This window comes from Drosophila miranda, assembly GCF_003369915.1.
Source record: "Drosophila miranda strain MSH22 chromosome Y unlocalized genomic scaffold, D.miranda_PacBio2.1 Contig_Y2_pilon, whole genome shotgun sequence".
Taxonomy (NCBI): domain Eukaryota; kingdom Metazoa; phylum Arthropoda; class Insecta; order Diptera; family Drosophilidae; genus Drosophila; species Drosophila miranda.
Window position 1 is genome coordinate 24,386,695 of NW_022881614.1, and position 24,697 is coordinate 24,411,391.

Here is a 24,697-nt window from a genome sequence, read left to right on the forward strand (position 1 = left end):
ACCACCTACACCATGGCAACTGCTACAATAAGCAGTATCTGCCCTGCACTAAGCTTTGATAGCCAAGAAAACTCCATATCCACATGCCCCGACGACACTGAGGCAAAAACACTTCGCACTGCTGCCGAACGACTTCTGGATGCTCAAAAACGGAGAACGGGCAAAAGAAAAAACGATCAGACTTTGTCATCTAAATCTAAACGAGGGAGTGGCGGCCGGGACCTGGGCTTGCCCCCCACTACAAGCCAACAGGCAAACACCAACAACAGATTTTCCATTCTTGACACGAACATCCCAAGTGATAGTAATAATGAGGAAGTTCGGATGAATGTAGATGCAGACGCTGGAAATGACCAACTGGATGAACACCTTTATGAAGCTGTTAATACAGACCAGTGTCTTCAAGGAGAATCAACGAGCTCTGGTAATCAGCTTAAAGGCCCTCCGAAACCACCGCAAATAGTTGTCAATATTAGCAACTTAAATGACTTATTTGATGTCATAAAGGACGTTGCAAATTTGAATAACGTTGTCGTCAAAGCTAACCAGGGGGAAACGGTCAGAATCCTCCCCAAAGACAGTGATACCTATAGAGCAATTGTGGATTGTTTCGATGCCATTGGAATAGAATTCCACACATACCAATTGCAGACTGAAAAGCCTCATAGAATTGTTGTAAGAGACCTACATCATAGCACCCTAAACAATGATATTACCGCCGATTTTAAAATGTTGGGCTTCGAGGTCCTTCACATCCATAATCCAAGCTCAAGGACTAACAAGGACGAAAAACTTAATATTTTTTTCATTAATATTAAGCCTTGTGCAAAAATTAACGAAATTTACCAAGTCAAGACCCTTTGCCGCCAAAAAATAAGGATTGAAAGGATGCGAAAATCCACAGAGATTGCTCAATGTCGTCGATGCCAGGATTTCGGCCACAAAGCCAAATACTGCCGCCGACATCACAACTGTGCCAGATGCGGTGAAAATCACCAAACCTCACAATGCACACGCCCCCTAGATGCACAGCCAACCTGCATTCACTGCTCTGGAAGCCATATGGCCAGTTACAAAGGATGCCAATGGTATCAGAAGTTTCTACGCCGATCAATGGGCTCCGCAAAGAAGGCAATTAATTCGAACAGGACGGGTCATGTCCCCTTAAATAATCAAGTGGCATATGCTTACTCTACCACACTTCCTGGAGACCAGCAACAGTTTCCTACCTTGCAGTCTAGTCACAAAAAGGGGGCTAATAGACCAACAATACAGCTGCACCAGCGAAATATTGCTCAGCACCAACCTTTGGTAGGCACTAGAAGTAATACAGGAGCCTCCTATGCTGCCGTAGCAAATGGTAATTCAAATGCAATACCTGCTACACCTGCATCAGCCACAAGGATTGAATAACCAGCAACAGAATTCATATGAAGTTCATGCACTGCTACAACAACAGCAGACAAAATTTCAACAATGGCAACAACAGCTCCAACAGCAGCAGCAGCAGCAGTTTCTTATGTGGCTACAGCAACAGCAGCAAGAACAGCAGCAGCATAATAGTCAAGCCAATCAACGCCTTGAAAAACTTGAAAAAATGGTTTTTGAATTGGCCAACACGATTAAGCAATGGGCTGGATCTAATCTTCAGCTCCAGAACAACGTTTCAGCATCTCAATGAACCCACTAAAGGTTCTCATCTGGAATGCTAACGGCATTTCAGGGAAAGCAAAAGAAGTTGAGCTCTTCGCGCACAAGAATAGCGTTGACATTCTTCTTTTGACGGAGATCAGAATTAAAAGAGGGGCAGCTGTAAAAATAAATGGATATGCCTTCTATCCAGCCTTCAAGCCATCGCGGAATAATAATAGCGTTGGTGGAGTTGCGGTTTTAGTTAAGACTTCGCTTCGTCATTTTCCACAAAGGGTCATTGAGACACGCAGCATGCAAATGTCAGCGGTAAAAGTAGCCACAGGACTGGGCGATGTGGAGTTCAGCGCCATTTACTGCCCTCCCAGAGTCAGGATTGAGGAAAGACATTACATCGATGCACTCCGTGCTTGCGGGCAAAGGTATTTGGTTGGTGGTGACTGGAATGCCCGACACTGGCTGTGGGGAGACACTTACAATTCCCCTAGGGGGCGAGAGCTAGCGGAAGCCATCTCTGCTACTGGCGCTAAGATCCTTGCAACTGGATCACCAACCAGGTACCCATATGTACTCAATCACACGCCGTCCTGCATAGACTTCGCAGTACATCATGGTATTCCGGATTCTCGAGCAACAATAAGTCAGAGCTGGGATCTGGACTCCGACCATCTGGCCTTAGTCATCAGCATTAAAACAGATGGCATTATAGAAAATCCAAGCCCTCATCTAGTCACCAAGCACACTGATCTGCTCGCATTTAGGCAACATTTGGAGAGGTCGATTCAACTGAACGTCACGCTAAACTCTGAGGAAGATATCGAGATGGCTGTAGATAACATCACAGAGAGTATACACATGGCTGCTGCTGCCTCAACGCCCTCGCATCCTCCGACAAGCGCCGCCTATGGAATAGTTTTAAAAGAGAGGCCAGAGAGCTTTTGTCACAAAAAAGGAGACTTCGCAGACGCGCAATCCGATCTCAAGACCCATGGGACCGAATTCTATGGAACCGGGCTGCCAAGTAACTTCGAAACACCCTGAGAGAACTTCGAAGCAACTTCTTTGAACAAAAGCTTGCTTCCATGGATTACACCGTGGATGCTGGATATTCGCTTTGGAAGACCAGGTGAACTTGCTAGAAACGAAGAAGAGCAGGCCAATTCGTTTGCACATCATTTAGGGGACAGGTTCACCCATTACCAATTCGCCACGGAGGCGCAGTACAAAGAGACAAAAGATAGTCTGCAAACACCTCTACAAATGGCCTTACCCATTAAACCAGCCAGGGCTGAGGAGATTGTTGAAGTCATCAAGTCCCTACCGAGGAAGAAGGCTCCTGGCATTGACAGAGTGTGCAATTCCACACTGAAAGCATTGCCTACTCGGGCGATACTCTACATAGTGCTCATTTTTAACGCCATGTTAAGGATGCAGTTTTTCCCTAAGCAGTGGAAGATAGCAACAATCCTGATGATCCATAAGCCTGGAAAACCGGAGGACGACCCTGAGTCGTATCGGCCAATAAGTCTTTTGTCTTCCTTATCTAAGGTATGGGAGAGGCTTCTTGCCAATTGTCTTGGAAGTATAATCAAGGAATGCCGTATCTTGCCGGATCACCAGTTTGGCTTTCGGGAGGGACACGGCACAGTGGAGCAAGTCCACAGATTGGCAGGACACATCCTACAGGCCTATGATGATCTAGAATACTGCAATGCAGTCTTCATTGATATGCAGCAAGCCTTCGATAGAGTTTGGCATATCGGCCTACTGAGCAAAATTAAAAAACTGTTCCCAGCACCATACTACGGTGTCCTACGATCATACTTGGAAGGACGTCAGTTTATGGTCAGGTTCAGGAACACACATTCAACACCTTGCCAAATGAGAGCAGGAGTTCCACAGGGTAGCGTCCTTGGCCCGCTGCTTTACTCTATCTATACTGCAGATCTACCCTCCCCAAGCGAGCAACATATGGAGGCCCCCCGTAAGGCTCTGCTTGCTACCTACGCGGACGATATAGCACTGCTCTACAGCTCCAAGTGCCGCCTTGAGGCAGCAGATGGTCTCCAAGAGTACCTCTACTCTTTGGCAGCTTGGTGCAAAAGATGGAATTTAAAAGTCAACCCACTGAAGACCACCAATCCATGCTTCACCCTGAAAGCGCTCATAGACCACACCCCACCCATAAAGTTTGAAGGCGTAACTTTGGACCAACCAGAGCAAGCAAAGTATCTCGGTATCACCCTTGATAAGCGTCTTACTTTTGGTCCACACTTGAAAGCTACGGCTCGTAAATGTGGGCAAAGAATGCAGCAATTGCGGTGGCTGATTAACAGAAGAAGCACCATGTCACTGAGAGCCAAAAGAGCAGTTTATGTACACTGTGTAGCTCCGATCTGGCTCTACGGTGTGCAGATTTGGGGCATAGCTGCCAAATCGAACTATAAACGGATACAGGTCTTGCAGAATCGCGCCATGAGGCAAATAACGAACTGCCCTTGGTACGTGCGCGGCTCCACCCTACATCGGGATTTGAATTTGCATACAGTAGAGGAGCAGATTGGAAGGCACACCAGCAGATACAGTGACAGGCTAATTAGACACCATAGTATGCTTGCCAGACGATTACTACCTGCCAGGCCTTTGAGGCGGTTGAAGAGATTGGGTTTTGCCAAACCTATTGGCCAACTCTAAGTTTCCATCCCAATATTATAATATTATATTTTTTGTAAGTCCTCTCGCATTTAGCATTAGGTTTGGCTACCCCAATATTATTTACCAGTGATGTTAAGATACGTTATATGCAATGTACGGATTCAACGCTTAATAAAAAAAAAAAAAATAAAAAAAATAAAAAAAAAATGGAAAAGAGTTGAGGAATAAATCGGTTGTGTTGTTTGTTTTACCATACACCTTTTGTATACATTTTATTATGGGAATACAATAATTTCAATACCATTATGTGTATATTATCTATGAATGTAGGTGTGTACGTGTGTGTGTGTGTGTGTAAATCTATGTAAGTATCCTCATAAGCACGGGTATGCAGATGTGTTGGTGTTGAAAAACCATCATTGAATAACATACGGAATTATTTTATTTGAATTTTTCAATTTAGTTTTCTTTTGGGTTTGACATAATTGTATCGTATGCATTTTATAGTTGGGTAATTCTGCTGCAATTCAAATGGAATGCAAATAATGGCATTGTTTTTGGAATACTTGGAATACGATTACGAGTACAAGAACGGTTCACAAATATTAGTTTTCGGCTGAGAGTACACAATGCCATAATCAATATGCTAGTACCATATACGTACATACATATGTACTATTCGTTAAATGACAACAATGTAGCGCAAAAACGTTTGCTTACCCAATGCTTTATGCACGAGTACGAGTATGAATTCGATAACAATTGTTTGCTTATTTTGTTAGTTTTTGGTTTTGGTTTGATTTCACTTTAAATTTAGTCGGGTTTGTTCAGTTCAGTTTAGGCGAATGCTGTAACTGCATATCTTACAAAACAGATCGAATGCCAGAAAGTCTATGTACGCGTCAGCTGTCGTTTGTTTAAGGCATTTTCGTATATAATTTTCACATTTCCCTCCACTATTTTCCCACTCCCCATCCTCTGTACTTTGGTTCTTTATCTAAACAACTCGTTGTGCAATTTTTCTGGCTACGCGGAGGTGTAGGGGTAGATGGATCTGGCTTGCACGGTGTCTCCGGGTGTGTGTTGTAGTACGTATGTTTATCTCGATTCGTTTTGGGTATTTATAATACAGCGATATGCCTTTAATTTAATCGTAATTCAAGTGAAACTCTGCGTATACACATACATATTTAACATTAAAGAGCATTTCCCAATACATACATATGTATATTCATTTATATTTCAGTTATGTTTCAGCAGTTTCAGCCTCCTGGCCGCGGCCAGATATACAAGGTCCCCTCAACTCTGTCTCCTCCATGTCTGACAAATATCGTCACGGCAGCAGTTGGTTGTGTCTTTTACAATAGCGTAGCGTAGCGTACGACAGTAGAAAAGTGAGGGGGTTTGGGGGCGGGGGTGTGCTTATCAAAAGAGGATGTCTGTGTCGGGAGGATAGTTGGCAAATTAAATGCACCGATCTGTCAGCTGGCTCGGTGGGCTCAATTCAATTTCGATTTCAATTTCAATACGCAAACGATTCAATAAATTGTGCGCTGTGAGGTTAATGTTCAGAACGGAAAACAATTTTGATACCTGGGATAGCAAGGATCAATTCGATCCTCAAGTTTGTCTGTCTTCAGCACGTTATTGTCAGAAAGGATTCGGAACTTGACAGGAACAGAGACAGGGAAAACTGCGAACGTACCTAAGGGCTAAAGGCTATCGGCTATAGGCTCTGAGTCTGGGTAGTATGTACTATTTATCGTATATAGTAGGTATGTATATTTGATGTATATATTTCATTTATCAATTGCAACACATTAAAATTTTCCATTTCACTACATAAATACATACGTACATAATAATAATAATAATAATATTTAATAACAATAATGGCTTGCCACTCGATTCATGTACATAGCTCTTTATATACGAGCATGTACGTATCTGTTTACGTATGTCTTTCTTCATCTGTATCTGTATCTGCCTCTGCAGCCTTCCAGCCAAGGCAAGCCGGGATCGGGATTTAATGTTATAAACGTGTCTGTGTGTGTGTGTGTTTCATACATGTATGTAGATAGTCATAGTGGTAGCTTTAGTTACTATGTTCGATTTCACCAATTTGCTAGCTTTGTGCGTTGTGACCAAGCATTCAAAATGTACAGTTAAGCCAGCATATGTATATACAAGTGGAAAGTGCCTCGAGGCTGCCAGCACCGGCAGCCGATTAAATTACACGTTACAAGATACACATTACAATTTACCAATTACCAATTATCGATTACCAATTACAATTCAAACATTGATTAAATAACATCTGACATTTACACGGAGGCGACCGAACGGAAAGGATATACATACATATATGGTTACAAATACAGTGCACACAGGCATTGCTGGCATACTCATGGCCTTCATATCATTCATGGATGCCTGCATATACATGTCATCGTTTAACTGGCGGATTAACGCCCTCCATCCCTTGATTAATGAGCTGACTAATTATCTAGCTTTAAGTTTTTGTTGATTTTATGTTGTTTCTGTTTGTTGTTGACTCAGTTGCGGTCAATGTTGTTGTACGATTGTTGTACGAGTAGATCCTCTCTCTAACTTTCCGGTGCCGGGTTCTCGTTCTCCTGGGGCTGGTGGCGCTCTAACAGTTGCAGTTGGCGTTGGGCGTGCCCTGCGGCTGGTCCGTTAAGCGCTGGCCCTTCTGTGCCCCGCCCACTAACGTTGGATCTGCGTCCAGGCTCTCGGACATCTTGTCGCATATGATATCCACCAGGCGCTCGAAGACAGCCTAGGGGGAGCATTGGGAAGGGTGAAAGACAGACATCCACATCTAGAAACTATCGCAATATTCAGTGGCACGGTACTCACCTTGACATTCACATTCTCCTTGGCGGACGTCTCGAAGAACTCCACGCCCAGCTGATCGGCCAGTTGGCGGCCCCGCTCGAAGCTAATCACGCGCTGATCCTCCATGTCGCACTTGTTTCCGACCAAAATGACCTGGGCGTTGTCCCACGAGTAGGTTTTGATTTGTGTGACCCTGCGGGAGGAGACCAAAGAGAGAGCCGAGTTAGTGTGTGGCAGTGAGTGTGTGTGAGGGATATGTGTGCTCTCACCAGTCCTGCACCGAGTTGAAGCTGTCCTCGTTGGTGACATCATACATCAGGATGAAACCCATGGCGCCGCGGTAGTAGGCTGTGGTGATGGTGCGGTAGCGCTCCTGCCCGGCCGTGTCCTGCAAAAGCCAAACGAAATTTGCTCAGGTCTTTGCTTTATGACAGTGACAAGCACAATTAACCCGTCAAACCCACGCACAGCCACGGACACACTTTAGGTCATTCGAGAGCGCGCCAACCTACGACCTGTGTTCACTTGATGCCGTCATTGCTAGGTGCAGAAATCAATACTTCGATTGTACAGATGATTCATCTGCCAGAACCAATCGAAGAATTACAATGAATCCAAAGAGCGAAGCAGTTTGAAAGATACATCTGCTAGGAGTTCTTAGTGGCTAGGCCTCGGCCGTTGACTTACCCAAATCTGAAGCTTCACCCGCTTGTCGTGGCGAAAGACGGTCTTCACCTTGAAGTCGATGCCCACCGTGGAGACGAAGGCGGATGTGAAGCTATCGTCGGCATAGCGGAAGAGGAAGCTCGTCTTGCCCACACTGGAGTTGCCGATGATGAGGAGCTTAAACATGTAGTCGAAGTTCTGGTCGGCAGCATCCTTCTGCCACTTGGGGTCCCCGCCGCTGGCCATTTCGGTTCAGAGCTCTCTGCTGTCCGTTTGCCGACTGTACAGGAAAAAGAAACGAATGGAAAGGATCAGTATAGGTGGCTTTGGATTGACCGTCAGGCTGTGAATGGGAAGTGGGAAACTCATAGAAGTCAGTCACATTAAAACATTCGGACCCGCACGAGCTGTCGACTCTGAAAATATTAAACAATATATAAACCAAAAGAAAACATTGCGTCAACCCTTTCAACTTTGCTTCACTGATTTCTTGGTACGTTTACGTTTACAACTGTTGTGTAACTTTATGCCTATTGTGTGTTCCGGTCTATTCTCAGAATAGGAAAATGTTCGATACCACGCTCGGCTATCTGATTGGCCTCGTGGTGCAGCTGTCCTGGCTGCTCGTTAGCCAGGGCTTCTGCCAGATGGTGCAGCATCCTTTGCTGGCCAGCGTACTCTGCCTGGTGCTGGGCCTCGCCCAACAGACGGGCCAAAAGACACTGCGGGAGCGTTTCCGCTGGGTTCTGCAGTACCTTAAGATTTGGATCACACACTCGGATTTGGCCACAGACGATTGCAACTTTGGGCACGACATGGCTGATCGGCGAGAGGGGGGACTCGAAGGACTGGACGGGGCTGGCTTCCAGAGCCCCATCAATATCGAGGACCAGCAGCTGAGCCCCATGGCCATCAGGGAGCTGCTGAACTGGAACCACTACGACGAACTGCCGGCAAGCATTCAGGTGGAGAACACGGGCCACACCCTGATCCTGCGGGCCCAGTTCCACGGAAACACGCCCACCATCAGCGGAGCCGATCTTCTGGCCAGCTACACGTTCGTGGAGGTGCGCTTCCATTGGGGCTGGTGCAACAGCGAGGGCTCGGAGCACACCTTCAACCATCGCAAGTTCCCCATGGAGATGCAGGTGATGCACCGTGCCAGCTCCGGGATGTCGCGGTCTTGCACCAGCAGCTACGACCTCCTGACGATCGCCTACATGTTTGAGCTGTCGGCCGACAACCCGTTCCTGGACCCCCTCGTTCAGAATCTGCGCCAGGTGCAGCAGCCCGGAAAGGCCGTGAATATATCACCGTTTCCACTCTGCTACCTAATGCCCGCCTTCCGGGCTGGCTTCTACTCCTACGGTGGGTCGCTGACCCGACCCCCGTTCTACGAGGGAACCGAGTGGTTCATCTTCCCCGAGACGCTGGCCATCAGTGACTTCCAGCTGCGCCACTTCCGCCAGCTGCTGAGCCACGACGGTGTCACTCCCATCACACGGAACGCCCGTCCCGTCCAGGCCCTGGGTAACAGAAGCATCAACCTAAACTGCTTCTGTCCCATGAATACCAACCAACTGGCCAGCCTGCCAGTTGTCGGCCTTTGCCAGCAGCAGCAGGCGGCGGACGTTCAGAAGAAAGAACCCGTTGAAAAGGTGCAGGAGCAGCAGCGTGGAGCGGCCCCGGCTGCTTCTGAGGAAGAGGGCGAGCTGATGGAGTCCATGGACACGACCACCGTGATAACCAGCGACTCCACGAAGATGTGCATGACCACATTCCTGCGCAAGGAGCAGCTGCCGCCGACGCAGCCGGACTACAGCACTACAGCCATTGTCATCCATAGCGACACCACATCCAGCGACATGTGCGCCCCCCATCCGGTGGGGGGACCAGGATCTGAACCGCAGGCCAGCTGCAACGCCGATGCCATCTGCGGCGTGGGCGATGGCATCAACATCGCCGTGTACCACGGCCAGATTGAGTAGGAGTAGGAGAGGGCCGTTTAATTATTAAATTGTTGTTTAGTTTGTTTTCATCACACGGATGCGGACACAGGCTGGATCCAAGGCCAGCTGCTCTTTGTCCCGAGACCTAATTGAATTGCGCGTGTATGGATTAAACAGTTGCGGTTATATTTCTGAATCATAGCCCTCCTGCCTTCTTTACTTTCGACTTGGACCCCGAGGGGACTGCTGGGAGGTCATCCGGGGAAAGTGTTGCAGCACACAACAGAGAGGACATGCTCAGGACCCTCTTCCGGCCGCTTCCCTGAGAGTCTGTTACCTACAGCTGACCCACAAGTACAGAAGATGGCATTCTGTTGGTACGGTTGTGCCTGTTGGTATGGCTGTCACGTCAGTGGCAGGGGAGTGGGCAAGAGAAATAAGAATCCGAGGGGGAAGCGCTGGTCGCTCGTCCTTGAAAAGTTTCAGCCTTGCCATGGCGTGGACTCGCTCGGCGACAGCAGTTCAGTTTCAGCTTACAATTTTTTTCCATTTACTCGTCCCTCGCCTTTCACAATTTCCATATGCAAGGCAGCTCCTCTCCTTGGAAGCCGCGACATTGTGTCGATAATTTGTGTGTATAGACAACTTTATCTTCCTTCTGCCATGGCTTCTGTTTCTGATTCTGCTTCTCCTTCCCGTACTCCCACCGCTCCCGCTTAAATCAAAAGTTGCGCAGCGGCAAAATGTCAAATTTCTGATGAACGACGGTTCAGGCTCTGGGGTCCACAGAGGAGTGCGCGCGTCATCGTCAAGGCCCTGGCAAAAGGACAGCCCCAAGCCAATGTTCCCGGCTGAGGCTGTCAAGGAGCAGAACCCTCTCCAGGCTCATCAGAGGGCCGTACCGGAGTGTGGCAGGACCCGGAGTCACAGAGACAGACAGACGTGCTCGAGTCAATAGGCAGGGGCCTCTTATCAGAGGCCGTGTGGAAATGTTTTTATCTGCCTGGCTTCGTGTGAATATCGATTTTTATACCCGATACTCAAAATGAGTATTGGTGTATATTAGATTTGTGGTAAAAGTGGATGAGTGTAACGTCCAGAAGGAATCGTTTCCGACCCCATAAAGTATATATATTCTTGATCAGCATCAATAGCCGAGTCGATTGAGCCATGTCTGTCTGTCCGTCTGTACGTCCGTCTGTCTGTCCGTCTGTCCGTCCCTATTAGCGCCTAGTGCTCAAAGACTATAAGAGCTAGAGCAACGATGTTTTGGATCCAGACTTCTGTGATATGTCACTGCTACAAAAATATTTCAAAACTTCGCACCGCCCACTTCAACCCCCACAATTGACGAAAATCTGTGGCATCCACAATTTTAAAGATACGAGAAAACCAAAAACGCAGAATCGTAGAGAATGACCATATCTTTTAGACCGCAGAATTTGAACAAGATCGTATTATTATTATACCCAGCATCAAAAAAACAATTTCATTTTTTCTCGCCCTGTCTCTCTCTAACACACACGTAGCATGGCCGGCTTTGCTTAGAGTAAAACATTAGCGCCTAGATCTCAGAGACTATAAAAGCTAGAGCAACCAAATTTGGTATCCACACTCCTTATATATCGGACCGAGACGAGTTTGTTTCAAAATTTCGCCACACCCCCTTCCGCCCCCGCAAAAGATGAAAATCTGGGGATATTCACAAATCTCAGAGACTATTAAGGCTAGAATAACCAAATTTGGTATCCGCACTCCTGTTAGATCTCACTTTAAAACGTAAATCTCAAAATTTCGCCCCACCCCCTTCCGCCCCCACAAAGGACGAAAATCTGTTGCATCCACAATATCATAGATAATGATCATATCTATCAGATTGCTGAATATGGATCAGATCAGATCATTTGTATAGCCAAAAGGAACAAATCAACACGCTCAGACTAATTTTCTGTCTCTCTCGCACGCACTCTTTGTCGTGTCGTTCAATATTAGCGGCGTCTGCCGGAGGAGAGCCATACTTACTTAGTATCGGGTATAACTGTAGAGTTGCGGTGTCCGCTGAAACTCACAACGTTCCCCCTCGTTTTCTGTTGTTTTCCCTCTGTGAGGGGTGGCCGCTGCTGCTCCTCTTCCTGCTCTTCATGCTATGCCTTCTGCTGCCTTGTTGTTCATTCGTGCTTCAATTTTCAAATGGCTAAGCAGCTGTTCGGTGGGCAGAAGCTGCACTCCCACCAAACTATTGAGCTCCGTTTGGGGGCTGTGCTCCCTGGCTTCCCTAGCCAGCAGCTCAAACTTTTAATTGGGGCAAGCTTCAAGTTTTAGAGACTCCAACAGTAAATTGAGAAAGCTATTTTCCTGTATTCTGGGGGTTTCGTGTCGAGTCTGCGGTCGGCGGTAACTTTCACTGACACCCGAGCAATCGAGCTCCCACGCAGTGCAATGCGGCATATACTTAATATTACGATGGGATGTGTCATGTGGGATGTGGGTATGGGGGGGATGGATGGCACTTACTGCGTCTTGAGGTTGATGCGGTTGCTTCTGCTCCTCTGTACGGATACCACGAGATCCCGTGCGTCAAAGTTCTTGCCGTTGACGTGCACTACGGTTGACGTGCGTGTGTGTGTGTGTGTGTGTATGTGCGTGCGTGTGGGAGTAGGTGCACAGGTGTATAGGTGTTTAGGTGTACACTGCTATTTCGCAGACATACACATATACGCAAATCGATAATGTGGCTGGGGCTCTAGCTCTAGCTGCCGTCCAATCGTGAAGTATTGGAAGTTAGCCTTGGCACTGGCCTAACATACGGTAGGGTCCTGGTCCGTGCTGCTGCTATTTGTTTACGGTTACCCAATCAATTATTGAACGTACGCGCACCCACACGTCTTGCCACAGCACTGCAGTCGTTCAATTATTCAGGAGTCGCCTCAAAATGGCAGTGCGAATGCCTTTCAATTGTTTTCTCAAATGTTTCACCGTTTTTCGCCAGACGAGAAATATCGCATCGACACGTCGACTTCGCAGGACTCAAGTGAGAGAAAAAATTTGGAGCTCTCGGACGGCGAATTGGCTGCTACGGCGAATATGGGAAAGTTTTGTATACGTTTTCATAAGATAACTGTTTCACATCGACTGCTCACTGCTACTGACTGTCCCTTCTATCTGCTAGTGAAAATCGATTGGGGGCTGTTTTCCTGGGTCTGGTCCGGGGGACGGAAATGTGTGTGGGCGTAGCTTTTGCGGCGAATTGCGGGCGAGCTTTCCATTCATGCGGCGGGGCGGACATGCGCACAGTGGGCCATTGGCCGTTGGCGTAGCGCCAACAATTTGAAATCTTATCGGGTATCGTTTACAGTTTATATCGGTTTATGGTTTAATAACCAAAGCAAAGAGCCACACAAAAGGTTCAAAGATTCTGCGTGGCTTTGATTGGGCTTGTAAACAGTTTAACAGTTTAATGATCAACAAATAACAATGCACCAGCACTCTGGAGCCTACAGCTTGCTATTCCCAGCCTGCATTTCGCGTACAATCTTCACGGCGTATTTGGCTGTTCCAGGAGCTGTGGTCACGCCGTACCCTCCGTGTCCGTAGTTGTGGACAACTTTGAGGCGCCTTCCCTCCGCATTCGTGACCAGCTCCGGATCCACGCGAACGATCGAACGGTGCGGACGAAGTCCCACGCACTTCCTGACAATTTCTGCTTTCTTGAGGCTCGGAAGAAGGTCGTAGCAATGCTCCTTGATGGCCATGCTGTCGTACTTGCACCACTCTGTGTTGTAGCTATCGAACTGCCGGCACCCCCCAAGGTGACCGTCTCGAAGCCTGGCAGCACGTAGGTGTCATAGTGTCATCCACGGCGCTCGCACCTTCAGTACCTGACCCCGAATGGGCACCAGGTGCTGATCATTACACAGCTCCTTGGCGCCCATGCCAGTGCAGTTCACCAGGACATCAAAGTTCTGCTGCACATCGAAGAAGTTCTTCACATGCTGGCGAACCACTTGCCCGCCGTTTTCAAGGAATCTGCGAATGAATTTTGTGAGAGAATGATTGAGCTATGCTCCGGCATTCCGGCACTCACTTGTTCGTGGCATACGGCAGGAAGAGGCGACTTTCCGTCAAGCAGGTGGTGAACAAGGAGCCGTACTTCCACCCGCCCTGGCACAGCTTCAGCTCTTCATCCGTGGCGCGTCTGTACACGGGAAGAAGCTTCTCAATGAAGTGGTTCTGAAGCAAAGAGCAAGAAACGGCAATGTCTCGTTAATCGAATTAAGCCAACTCAGATAAGAATCGCTGATAGACGGTTGGCAACGTACCCGCACGATGGAGGGGGAGGTGCGCGAGTAGATATAGCCCGACAGCTGACACACCCCTGCCAGAGGAGCCTCCTTGGAGCGGCGCAGCTCATCCCAGTAGTTGAAGGCGTCCGTCATCCATTGCCTGCAATCGGCAGAAGGATTAGCAGGCTGTGCTGGACATGACCTTGCAACAGGCAATCTTACTGCTTAATTTCCTGGGTGGGGCCCATGAAACTGGTGCCTGGCCGGAAGATGCCCGCCGCCACATAGCTGACTGTGTCCTCGTTGAAGCGGTCAGCAATTATTGAGACCTGCGCCGAGGGAAACTGCTGCTGCAGCTTCAGGGCGGTTGTGAGGCCAATTATGCCGCTGCCTAAGACTCCGAATTGCATGATTGATTCTCCAATCCGGTACTGTGGGGCAGCAACTTGCAGCACAAGTATTTAACGGCGCCGGCACTAATTAAGATAGTGAGTGCAGCTTATCAGTCCATTCTATCAGTATATAGTTCTATATAAATCCCCTCTCTGTGTTTATCAATTCCACCACTAAAAGTCTCTATTCGATTGGCCGAGAAAAGAGAGCCGCTTCAATCATCGTATCTTAATATGAATAGGAAAACACTTTAATTAAATAAACATTATCAAACAAGTAAATTAACTAGATTTAAATTGATGCCAATCAGCTGTTTATGTTTACCGACTATCGATAGCGATAGCTGACGAAAAAACTATGACTTTAAAAGCAATATAAATCCGGACTAGAATCAAAATCAGTGAGAATATTTGTCGTTTTCAGTGTGCTGGGAGTAAGCAATACAATACAATGTTATATTTAATAAGCAAATAAGTCTCAAAAAAACAGCTGCTTTCTCAGCGCGCTCTCGATATTTTCATACGCCGAGACTTTGAGATTTTTCACAGCACTGCCAAAACGGTCACACTGGACCCTCAACAATATTCAGTTCCTAATCTTTTTTCGAAAAACAACAAAAACAAGAATAAAAACTGCTTTACGCCACAACGGGAACCCCGTTTTGTTTGAAGTCCCGTGGCAGCGACAGCACTGCGGAGAAGGAGTCCCAGCGGCGTCACGTCACCACGGATATCACAAAGAGCAAAATGACGGCAATGTCGCCGAGTGAGGTGAGTGTTCCCTGCAGCGGCGGACGGTCCTCCCTCCCCGCGCACTCGCACTTGTGCAAATGTTTGCTTGCTGCCGGCGTCTGGTTTCTGCGGGGATCCGCCCTTCGCCCACCTCCATCTGACTGTCCCATTCCTCTTCCGCACACATTGCAAAAGGTTCAACGTCACCTTATCGTTTCGGCGACCTGGGCGCAGAGTGACGCATTCGAGAAGTGCGAGGCGGATTATCGGCGAAAGCCCAGAATTCCAGCTTCTTCCTTGAGTGGCGACTGTGTCTCATCTCGTCTCTGATTATTATATAATTGCAGCAGGCAATGAAAGAGCGTCTTTGTCCCGTCGTGCCGCACGGCCTCTGCACATTGAGGTCACTTCGGCCGACCCGCTAATTGCCACCCACGAATACGGATCAACAAATCGACCTTGGCCTGTGCTCTCTGTTTATGCAACCAAGTGCAAGTCGCCCCGTGCACCGACTGCACATTCCTGCTGGCACTTTGTTTATGCCCGGTAAACAATGCGCCAGCAACGCAGCCTTGGGTCTGCCTTGTCCATCGATCCTGTGCAGTGCCTCACTGCCGGCATGTACGCCCCATTGCCTCCCACTCTCATATGGTTGCTCTCATATCGGGTGCCCTGCGACACGCCTCTCAGCACGCACACAGGCGCACACAGTTCGCCGAAAATAAAAGCTCATCACATCCGACTCTGCGTTCATCGCTTTCAGTCAGTTTTCGTTGACACGCGAACCCGCACGCGCCGTTTTATGATATTGTGACGCGAAACCCAGTCGGCAGTCGGTTGAGAGGTGCTCCTAGCGTCTGCGAGAGATTTTGTCGCCACTTTTGAACCGTCTAGTTACGCCTCGCGCCAGTTTATAAATAGCCAAATTGTATCTATCTATCACTATTAAACTATAAAACGGGTGCTGCCAAGTCTTGAGAACCAGTTTATGTCGCTCCAATGCCATTCTGTTCGATAATTAAGAAGTCGTCCGCATTCTTAGGCCGTGCCCAGTATCCAGATTGACGGGCTCTTGTTGATCTGCTGCTATCCATAATGAAATATGCATGGAACGGGCACGATCTGAGATCTGAGACAATGAGGAATACTAATAAGGAAGTCAGTGGCAAACCGTTGCGCTACCCAGAAACAATGAGCGATTAACGAGGGAGTTGAAATAACACTTCGGTCGAATTCAGCCCCATCTGTGGCCCATCATCTCGCCGAATCTGTTTGCCTTTAACGGAATCGCCAGCTCGGGGGCAGCCAGTGACCGCAGAAAACGTGACGAGATCTAGGCACTGGTGATTACAGAAGAGAGGAAAGACCTATTTGCCTGCGCAATTCTCCGATAATTGTGACAGTTTGTCAAACAACTTTCAATGATCCTTCCATTGATCAGAAGACTTGTGTTTCCCGGCAGTGGCTGCATCTGCCGTGGTCGGTCCGTGCTATGGAAGCTCATCTTTTCAATTGTCAATAAAAACACAAATTAATCATTGTTGCTGTACAATGCCGTGATTTTACAGAGCTCTGCTTGCAAATTGTAATGCATTTCATTTGATTTCAATTGAAGTGTGTCTGCCACTCGCTGCTCCTCCCCTTTGATCGCATTTTATAGCACTTGCACGCGCCTTTCACGTGTTGACACCAACAGCACGTCCTCGCGTTGATAGCTCACGATTGGAGCACACACATGGAAGCGTAGGCAATCAGATCAGTTGATGCTCTAGAAGCGCCGTGGCAGGGGCAGGGGCAGGGACGGACACGGCGGCGGAGACGGGTTCCTAGACTGGTACTTGTTGCCTCTGCTTTGTCATCCAACCTGAACGTGGCGGTACCGCTGCGGGCTGGTACAGTGACACATGTCGCGCTCTCCAGGCAGGTAGAGCTGGGTACTGGCGCATCAGGTTTCCGATTATTTATATCCCGAAAAAAACACGATCTCTGACGTCAGAGCGGCTTAATGATGACGTAGCCCTATCGATTGCTGCTGAAGGGCAAAAGGAAGAGCATTTAGCAGCATGTTTAAGGTTGCAACAGCAACCTAAAAAGAACAACAAAACAAAAGCAAAAGTACAAATACAAATACAAGCCCCTGCCCTGCCCATGCTACCGCCTGTCAGGCCCTTCCGTAATGCGCTTAGCAATTTTCTGGTTCCGGAAATCGTTTTATATGGCTTTGGGGAATGTGAATGTTGCACAATTTGGCTAAAGTGGTTCTTCGGACTTGTTTATTCCGGTCTATCCTAGGGACTGGGACTAGCGTGATTCAGTTCCGAAGGCCGGACGAATCCAATTTTTGAAACATTTTTATACCCGATACTCAAAATGAGTATATTAGATTTGTGGTAAAAGTGGATGTGTGTAACGTCCAGAAGGAATCGTTTCCGACCCCATAAAGTATATATATTCCTGATCAGCATCAATAGCCGAGGCCTGTCTGTCTGTCCGTCTGTCCGTCCGTCCGTCCGTCCGTCCGTCCGTCCGTCCGTCCGTCCGTCTGTCCGTCCCCTTCAGCGCCTAGTGCTCAACGACTAATAGCTAGAGCAACGATGTTTTGGATCCAGACTTCTGTGATATGTCACTGCTACAAGAATATTTCAAAACTTTGCCCCGCCCACTTCCGCCCCCACAAAGGACGAAAATCTGTGGCATCCACAATTTTAAAGATACGATAAAACCAAAAACGCAGAATCGTTGAGGATGACTATATGTTCTAGAATGTAAAATCTCAACCAGATCGTATAATTTTTATAGCCAGAATCAAGAAAACAATTTAATTCTTTCTCGCTCTGTCTCTCTCTAACACACAGGTTTCATGGTCGGTTTTGCCAATTGCAAAATATGAGTTCTAGGATCTCAGAACCTATAAGAGCCAGAGCAACCAAAATTTGGTAACCAAATTTGGTGTCCGCACTTCTGTTAGATCTCACTATAAATCGTATATCTCAGAATTTCGCCCCACCCCCTTCCGCCCCCACAAAGGACGAAAATCTGTTGCATCCACAATATTGCACATTCGAGAAAACTAAAAACGCAGAATCATAGATAATGACCATATCTATCAGATTGCTGAATCTGGATCAGATCAGATCATTTTTATAGCCAAAAGGAACAAATTAATTTGCAGTGGCTAAGCAGCGCCCGACGTCACGCTCAGACTGATTTTCTGTCTCTCTCGCACGCACTCTTTGTCGTGTCGTTCAATATTAGCGGCGTCTGCCGGAGGAGAGCCATACTGACTAAGTATCGGGTATAAATGTAGAGTTGCGGTCTCCGCAGCAACTCACAACGTTCCCCTCGTTTTGGGTGTGAAAGTGAATCATCTCCGCCTCCCCCGCCCATCTCACTCAGAGATTCCCAGCACCCGATTTCGGGGTTTATCAGCTGTGGAAAAGTTTATCAGCCACGAATACTTTTCTACCGCATCTGTTTTTGGCACGCTTTTTCATCAGCCACCAGCAAATCGAGAATTGTTTACCCAAAAAATATTCCTCGAAAACGACGTAAAAAATAAGAAACAAAAGCCTCCCCACCGCACATTGACCACCCCACCGCCCGCCAACCCATTGCCATATCTGTCAGCGTTTGTTTATTTGTTTACCCTCTGTTTGAGTCTTTTTATTGTTCAGGAATCTGCTAGACTATACTATTGGCTATAGCCTTTGCTGCTGTGTGCGGCTAGGGCCTACTTTATATCCCATCCAATCCCATATCAGCGATTGGTTTTTCCCAGACTTTGGCATTAGATCGAATTGCATTTCATTTGTTTATTGCTTTAGGTGGTGCCTCGTATCGCTCCGTTCTCTAGTGTTGTTGAGTTTTCTTTATTTGATGGGGTCTAAAATAAACTCGAGTAACCCCCACCCCCACACAGCCAGGCATGTGTTTATTGGCCTGGCCTACTTGGGGCACCCTCCCAGTCGGCGCGGGCTATAAGTACCACCTATGGCATTACATTACTATCTAACGTCTCTGCTTTAATTCGCATCTGGCTAAAGTGCTCTCTGAGCTAATTAGATAATCGTGGCATTGCCGGGAGAGCCCTGCTGCAGCTTGTGTAATCAATCATCTCCAGGCCAATTGCCGATCGTCTTCATTTCAATTGGCTGCGGCTACTATTTAATTGTTGCATCAATTCAAATGCCTGCCCCATTGACGTACGCGACGCACTACATCCCGTTGCCTGTTTTGCACCTTTTGTTAAGCGCTGGGAATGTTATTCCTGGCCTTATCTAATCGAAATCCTTATCAGGTAATGCCTGCGAGCCCCGATAAGCACTGCTGGCTATACGCAGAGGAAGGGGGCAGAGAGCGACCATCTCGTGATCAGCGAGAGACCAACCAGCTGTGGCGGCAACTTGTTCGCATTACGAGTATTACAAACTAGTTTGGTCTGTCTGTTGGCAGCACAACAGCAGCAGCCTTAGCCCCCATCCCCCACCTCCCCATATTCCCCGCTGCCCCTGCGAATTCCCATTTTCGATAGTGCAAAATATATATTTATATGTATTTTGCAGCACGCGGCAGGGTGGGGCGGGGGTTGGGTTGCCGTTGGCGTCGGCGTCGGCGTCGGCGACGACGCACACCAGCAAACACGTCGCGCCGTCATGGCGAAGCGCCTCGCCTTGCAGTCTCTCCCGCAAGTCTCTCGGCGATTTCCTGCAGTCGTCCGACGAACGTTGGCGCACTTGGCGGTTCTCGTCCGACTAGAAAGCGCAATTGGAAAGCAAATAAAATGCTCGTCCGTGGTACCCTGGGAAAAGCTGTGCGGTCCAAAGGGGGAATTTGAAACAAAAGCGGAAAACCCGAACTAAAAGTTGAAGTTTATCTAGACAGCAGAAACATGTGAAAAGTGACAGAGAGAGAAACAGAGAAAAGAGAATAGTGAGCGGCAAACAGTCTCATTCGAACTTGTGAACAATTGTGAGGTAATTCTCAGACTAAACAAAAAGTGCAATATGCTGCAGGTTTTCAAGAAATCAAAAGACAAAATACCCAAATCGGAAATAATAACCGAGCCCAAGGAGCCGAAAACGCCGCCCTTCTCCAAATGCGGCAAGCCCTTGCAGCTGGACAACTCGCGCTGGGAGGCAAGTACCCGAAGACCGAACGAGCGAGAAGGTTGAACTTTGACCAGCCCATGGGATCGGGATTTAATATCTGCCCGAATGCATTTAATTGGATATCAGCGGGGAATTACACATCTATGCACATACATATGTACTTTCCGTATGTACTTACATATGTAGTTTTCTTTTGCGGTTGCGTCATTGAATGAGTTGTATTGTATGGGTAGGTTCCAGGAAATCGGTGTGATTCCTCATATTCCTGGCTATCCCTAAGACGTAGTATGCAAGATTGCGCTTATCAAAGACCATATTGAATCTGTATTAAATGGGAGTACGAGTGTATGTAGGTATTCCAATGCCCGTAGTCCATTTCTGTCCTCATAACTGTAAAATGGGAAATCACTCGATAAGGGAGGGCGAGCTAATGGGCAGGAGACGGAAAAACAATCGAAAGCTCTATAAATTTCAGTGACATTCGTTTTTATCTTATCATATACCATATACTATGTACTAGGTACCAGACTAAGTATGTATATAGCGACTATTGACTTTTGTAAGCCAAAAGAGAAATGGCGCAGAGATAAGGAGGGCTGAAATGGGTTTTCGAGAACTCTAAAGAAAGGAAAAAAAATGTGGCCTGTGCTGAAGGTGTGTTTTTCGATAAGATAAATGGTGAGGGGAGGGGAGGGGAGGTGGAACTGGCATGCCACCTACCAAAGGCATTCATTAATTCGTTCTTTCCTTTGTACTCTACAGCGCCGGCTTCACAAAGAGCTGATGTTCCTGATCAAGGAGCCGCCACCGGGTGTCACTGTCGACACCGAAAGCGTACAGCAGAATTTATCCGAGTAAGTGCAGCCGAGCCGGAGTAGGCCAAGTTCAGCGAAAACTGAAACTGGTTTAATACAGGCTCATTATAAAAGCAAAAAAGGCAGCGCAGCTCAGCGCAGCGGCCTGAACAGTTTTTGCGATTATGACAACAAAGCCCGCAATTGTTGGGCTCTTGCTCTCACTGGGTGACACTTACAATACTCATAAATCTTTGGTCTCGATTACAGATGGAAATTAAACATAAAAGGTTTCGAGGGCACCCTTTACGATGGCGAGGACTTCCAGTTGCTGTTCAAATTTAACAATAAATATCCCTTCGATTCGCCTGAGGTACGAGCGAACGACGCAATATGAAACAAAGCGCGGAAAACACTGACTGTCCTTTGTCTATTTCTAGGTGACCTTTATTGGCAACAATATACCCGTGCACCCACATGTCTACAGCAATGGACACATCTGCCTGTCCATTCTGACAGAGGACTGGTCGCCGGCGCTGTCGGTGCAATCGGTGTGCCTTAGCATAGCTTCCATGTTGAGCAGCTGTCGCGAGAAGAAGCGTCCTCCAGACAACGCGCTCTACGTTAAGACCTGCAATAAAAATCCCAAAAAGACTAAATGGTGGTACCACGGTGCGAACGGACGGAGTGATCTCAATCGCATAATGTATGGACTAATAACTCATCCTTCATTCTCTTGTTTATTGCAGATGACTCTGTTTAGTTAACGTTGCAATTTATTACTACTGCCTGCTGCTGCTGTTTGCTTTAGAAACAGAAACAGAAACATTCAGAAACACCAAACAATGACGACACAGAAATTCAGATATACAGAACTACAGAAATATACAGAAACACACAGCCAAAATCGATCCAGGGAGCAGCCACATCGGAATAGTAGAAGGCATCGGCACTGCCCGAGCAGAAGCGGGGTCATCCACATAACCCATCCAACAGCGCCAAGAAACTGATTTGCTTAAACTGTAGCTAGCTTTAAGGAAACTTACATAGCTCCACAAAGGAGACTCCACACCCAAGTGCACTCGGACGCGACTATAAAATCGACTAGTGAGATCAAAACAAGAATGGGATAAGTATCATTAGTTATCAGTATGGCAAACAATCATAGCCCCGCCGGGCCCTGACGTCGTTGTTAGCAACAAACCACTCTAACTCTAGCTATCTATAATCAACGAAAGGCGTGTGCAAAAACCCTATTACTAAATGTTAACATTTTAAATTAGATTATAAAGACCAAATTAACGTCTAAATTAAATGTTATGCTATCATCTAACAAAGCGTATGTGAACTAATCACGATCTGCCAATTGTTGGTCCCCAGCAGTTGCTTCCACATTCCACAGGCATCCCTTCGAGAAGCCGCTGCTTGGTCCTGGCTGGAGATGGAACCCTTAACCCCCACATCTAAACGAATCGAAAGTCATGAGTCATCGTAGTTAAGTTGAAACATTTGAAATGTATTAGAAGCCATATCTGAATATCGCACTCATTACCATCATCCGCATCGCACCGCCCATTCTGTAATCTTCGATCATTTCCCAATCCCCATTCATCCGGCATGCATCATGTGTTTGTCCAATAATCTCGCTTGTGGTACGATCGCAAAACATATTTACCTCTAACTGTTCAAGTAGATCTAGAATGTGACGAGCTACTCGTTGAACTACCATATAATTTATCTGTATATTGTATAAAGAAAACCCCCCTACATTATTCCCGATGTATGATTATCTAGGATATATATGTACTACGCCTATGTATATCTACTGTTGCAAGTATTTAATAAAACCAAGTCTGTAATCAAATGAGAAACCTCTCGCACGCCGAATCTGGCTTCTGGGTTCTTTCCGATACCGCATCTGGCGGAGTTGTGTCGTATGTATTATTCCCAATAATGTATTCTTACCTAAAATAAGTAAATTTTAATCATTATAGTATATTAAGTATATTACGGTTAGATGAATGGATTATATAGGATACATTTGTTCAACAAATAAGCGTGCTGTGCTATGGTTCTGTCATCCTATTGTGCTTTCGAAGCAGTTGGCAGTCAGGCTGGGCTCCTCATATGCCCGCTGCAACGCCAGCTGTGGGGGTGTAAAAGAGACCCTGCAGCGCTTCCTGGAGGGCACGCTCACAGGCCATGGTTGCGGTGAATCCGCCGGCATTCTCCTGCTGTGTCTCGGCCCGTATGTGGGAGATGTAGCCCAATGACTCGATCTCGTTAGTTGGCGGTGAAGTGGGACCATCTGTGATGGCGATCAACGGCTCGTAGACAAAGAGCGGACCCTCTTCCGACTTTGGAACGGGAATCAGGGTTGTATCTGCCGTCTGGCCAAACTTGATGCCCGTGGAGAACTCGTTCTACAGCTTCGGCGGCGGCAGCTGCTTCTCCTCCTCGCGCTGCTTCTCTGCCTTTTCGGCAAATTCAGTCACAATCTGGGCAGCATCCTTGCCGCTGTACATGAGCTCCTCGATTATGGGCCTGCTTATCACGGGCCTTTTTCTTTTTGTGCTCGGTCTCCAGCTCATCGAGCTCCTTCTTCCGGGACTCTTCCTGCTCCTCGATTATGGGCCTGCTTATCACGGGCCTTTTTCTTTTTGTGCTCGGTCTCCAGCTCATCGAGCTCCTTCTTCCGGGACTCTTCCTGAACGCGCTCCAGCTCGCGGCCCACTCGGGTCTTGTTGCGCTGAATCACCTCACGGTTGTCTCGCTTGTACGCCTCGATACGTTTGTTCGTCTCAATGATCTCGATGTTGTTGCACAGGTTGTACACAATGTCCTCGATCTCCTCCAGGTAGTCGTTGTACTCCTCCAACGTGCCAAAATCCTCATCGCGCTTGTTGTAGTCGCGCAAGATGCGCCGTCTGATGTCCACCTCCTTCTCCACCTTGGGTCCTCAAAGAGCTGCACACTCCGGACATGCCCCGGATCCCTTGAGAAAGAGCAGGTCCACGCAGGACTCGCAGAGCGTGTTGCCACAAACGTTGACCATCAGCTTGAGCGAGGGATTGCGGTACTTGGTGGTCTTGCACCGCAGGCATGCCTGGTCTTCCATGCTGCCAGAGGAACCTTATAGAGCCTCGTTGTCCTCGAAAAGAAACAGAAAAACAGGATTTATCTCAGATTTTATGATTTATCGTCCGACCCTCATAAATATACCAAAATATACCGTCTCATTTTAAAAATATGCCGTAAATATACTGACGAATTCAAGTTCCATCATACATATTCCTCGATTTTGATATTCCGTGGAATATTACAAACTATATAGAACATTTAGCCATGCCCACATAATTTTAACCGATTAATTAATCTATTTTCTACTTGACTGGCATATTTTAAATAATTGCTTCAAAATATACTAAAAACAGTCAAATTAGACAAAAGGCAGCCGTTGGGTATCGATTAAATGATTAAATTTATTAATCGAATTCAAACGAATTGTAATATTTTGTGTGAAATATTTCCATTAGTTGAAGGAATTAATTTAATTTTTGTAATCTACACCAATGAAATGGGACATCCTTGTATCCGAAACTGGAGTAG

The 24,697-nt window shown here is 47.1% G+C and overlaps 4 protein-coding genes and 1 pseudogene across 6 annotated transcripts; 2 read left to right on the top strand and 3 right to left on the bottom strand.

Moving 5' to 3' along the window:
• Window positions 1-4,724: 4,724 nt before the first annotated feature.
• LOC108159621 (ras-related protein Rab-3) lies at window positions 4,725-13,063 on the bottom strand. The gene is made up of 5 exons (XM_017293076.2): window positions 12,294-13,063; window positions 7,852-8,110; window positions 7,434-7,552; window positions 7,186-7,357; window positions 4,725-7,105 (listed from the first exon to the last, which is right to left on the bottom strand). The coding sequence occupies exons 2-5, from the start codon at window positions 8,074-8,076 to the stop codon at window positions 6,959-6,961; spliced, it is 663 nt and encodes a 220-aa protein (XP_017148565.2). The 5' UTR covers window positions 8,077-8,110; window positions 12,294-13,063; the 3' UTR covers window positions 4,725-6,958.
• LOC117192684 (carbonic anhydrase 1-like) lies at window positions 8,200-9,980 on the top strand. Its single transcript, XM_033397413.1, has 2 exons — window positions 8,200-8,323; window positions 8,388-9,980. Exon 2 carries the CDS (start codon window positions 8,397-8,399, stop codon window positions 9,816-9,818), a length of 1,422 nt encoding a protein of 473 aa, XP_033253304.1. The 5' UTR covers window positions 8,200-8,323; window positions 8,388-8,396; the 3' UTR covers window positions 9,819-9,980.
• Window positions 13,064-13,184: 121 nt separating the features above from the next.
• LOC108159619 (D-aspartate oxidase) lies at window positions 13,185-14,700 on the bottom strand. The gene is given in 6 exon segments (XM_017293074.2): window positions 13,185-13,587; window positions 13,590-13,630; window positions 13,632-13,805; window positions 13,864-14,009; window positions 14,099-14,222; window positions 14,285-14,700. Coding segments are annotated over 6 exon segments (987 nt in total). The 5' UTR covers window positions 14,473-14,700; the 3' UTR covers window positions 13,185-13,273.
• A 261-nt stretch (window positions 14,701-14,961) lies between these two features.
• On the top strand, window positions 14,962-22,952 carry LOC108159623 (ubiquitin-conjugating enzyme E2 W). 3 transcript variants are annotated; one of them, XM_017293079.2, is made up of 5 exons: window positions 14,962-15,225; window positions 21,057-21,148; window positions 21,359-21,461; window positions 21,529-21,760; window positions 21,838-22,425. In XM_017293079.2, the coding sequence occupies exons 1-5, from the start codon at window positions 15,202-15,204 to the stop codon at window positions 21,849-21,851; spliced, it is 465 nt and encodes a 154-aa protein (XP_017148568.2). In that variant the 5' UTR covers window positions 14,962-15,201; the 3' UTR covers window positions 21,852-22,425. The 3 variants fall into 3 exon arrangements, with proteins under 3 accessions (XP_017148568.2, XP_017148566.2, XP_033253305.1); XM_017293077.2 differs by lacking the exon at window positions 14,962-15,225 and adding an exon at window positions 19,893-20,321 and having other exon boundaries at window positions 21,838-22,952; XM_033397414.1 differs by lacking the exon at window positions 14,962-15,225 and adding an exon at window positions 20,916-20,948 and having other exon boundaries at window positions 21,838-22,952.
• LOC117192685 lies at window positions 22,584-24,311 on the bottom strand (annotated as a pseudogene).
• Between the last annotated feature and the right edge of the window lie 386 nt (window positions 24,312-24,697).

Bases quoted from the DNA above. Each gene is read 5' to 3' on its own strand.
- LOC108159621 (XM_017293076.2), bottom strand. From the start codon at position 8,076: ATGGCCAGCGGCGGGGACCCCAAGTGGCAGAAGGATGCTGCCGACCAG. The intron at 7,553-7,851 runs GTAAGTCAACGG...TGGCTTTTGCAG, and splicing joins GGGTGAAGCTTCAGATTTGG to GACACGGCCGGGCAGGAGCG. The intron at 7,358-7,433 runs GTGAGAGCACAC...CTCCTCCCGCAG, and splicing joins TTCAACTCGGTGCAGGACTG to GGTCACACAAATCAAAACCT.
- LOC117192684 (XM_033397413.1), top strand. From the start codon at position 8,397: ATGTTCGATACCACGCTCGGCTATCTGATTGGCCTCGTGGTGCAGCTG.
- LOC108159623 (XM_017293077.2), top strand. From the start codon at position 20,190: ATGCTGCAGGTTTTCAAGAAATCAAAAGACAAAATACCCAAATCGGAA. The intron at 21,149-21,358 runs GTAAGTGCAGCC...TCTCGATTACAG, and splicing joins GTACAGCAGAATTTATCCGA to ATGGAAATTAAACATAAAAG. The intron at 21,462-21,528 runs GTACGAGCGAAC...GTCTATTTCTAG, and splicing joins ATCCCTTCGATTCGCCTGAG to GTGACCTTTATTGGCAACAA.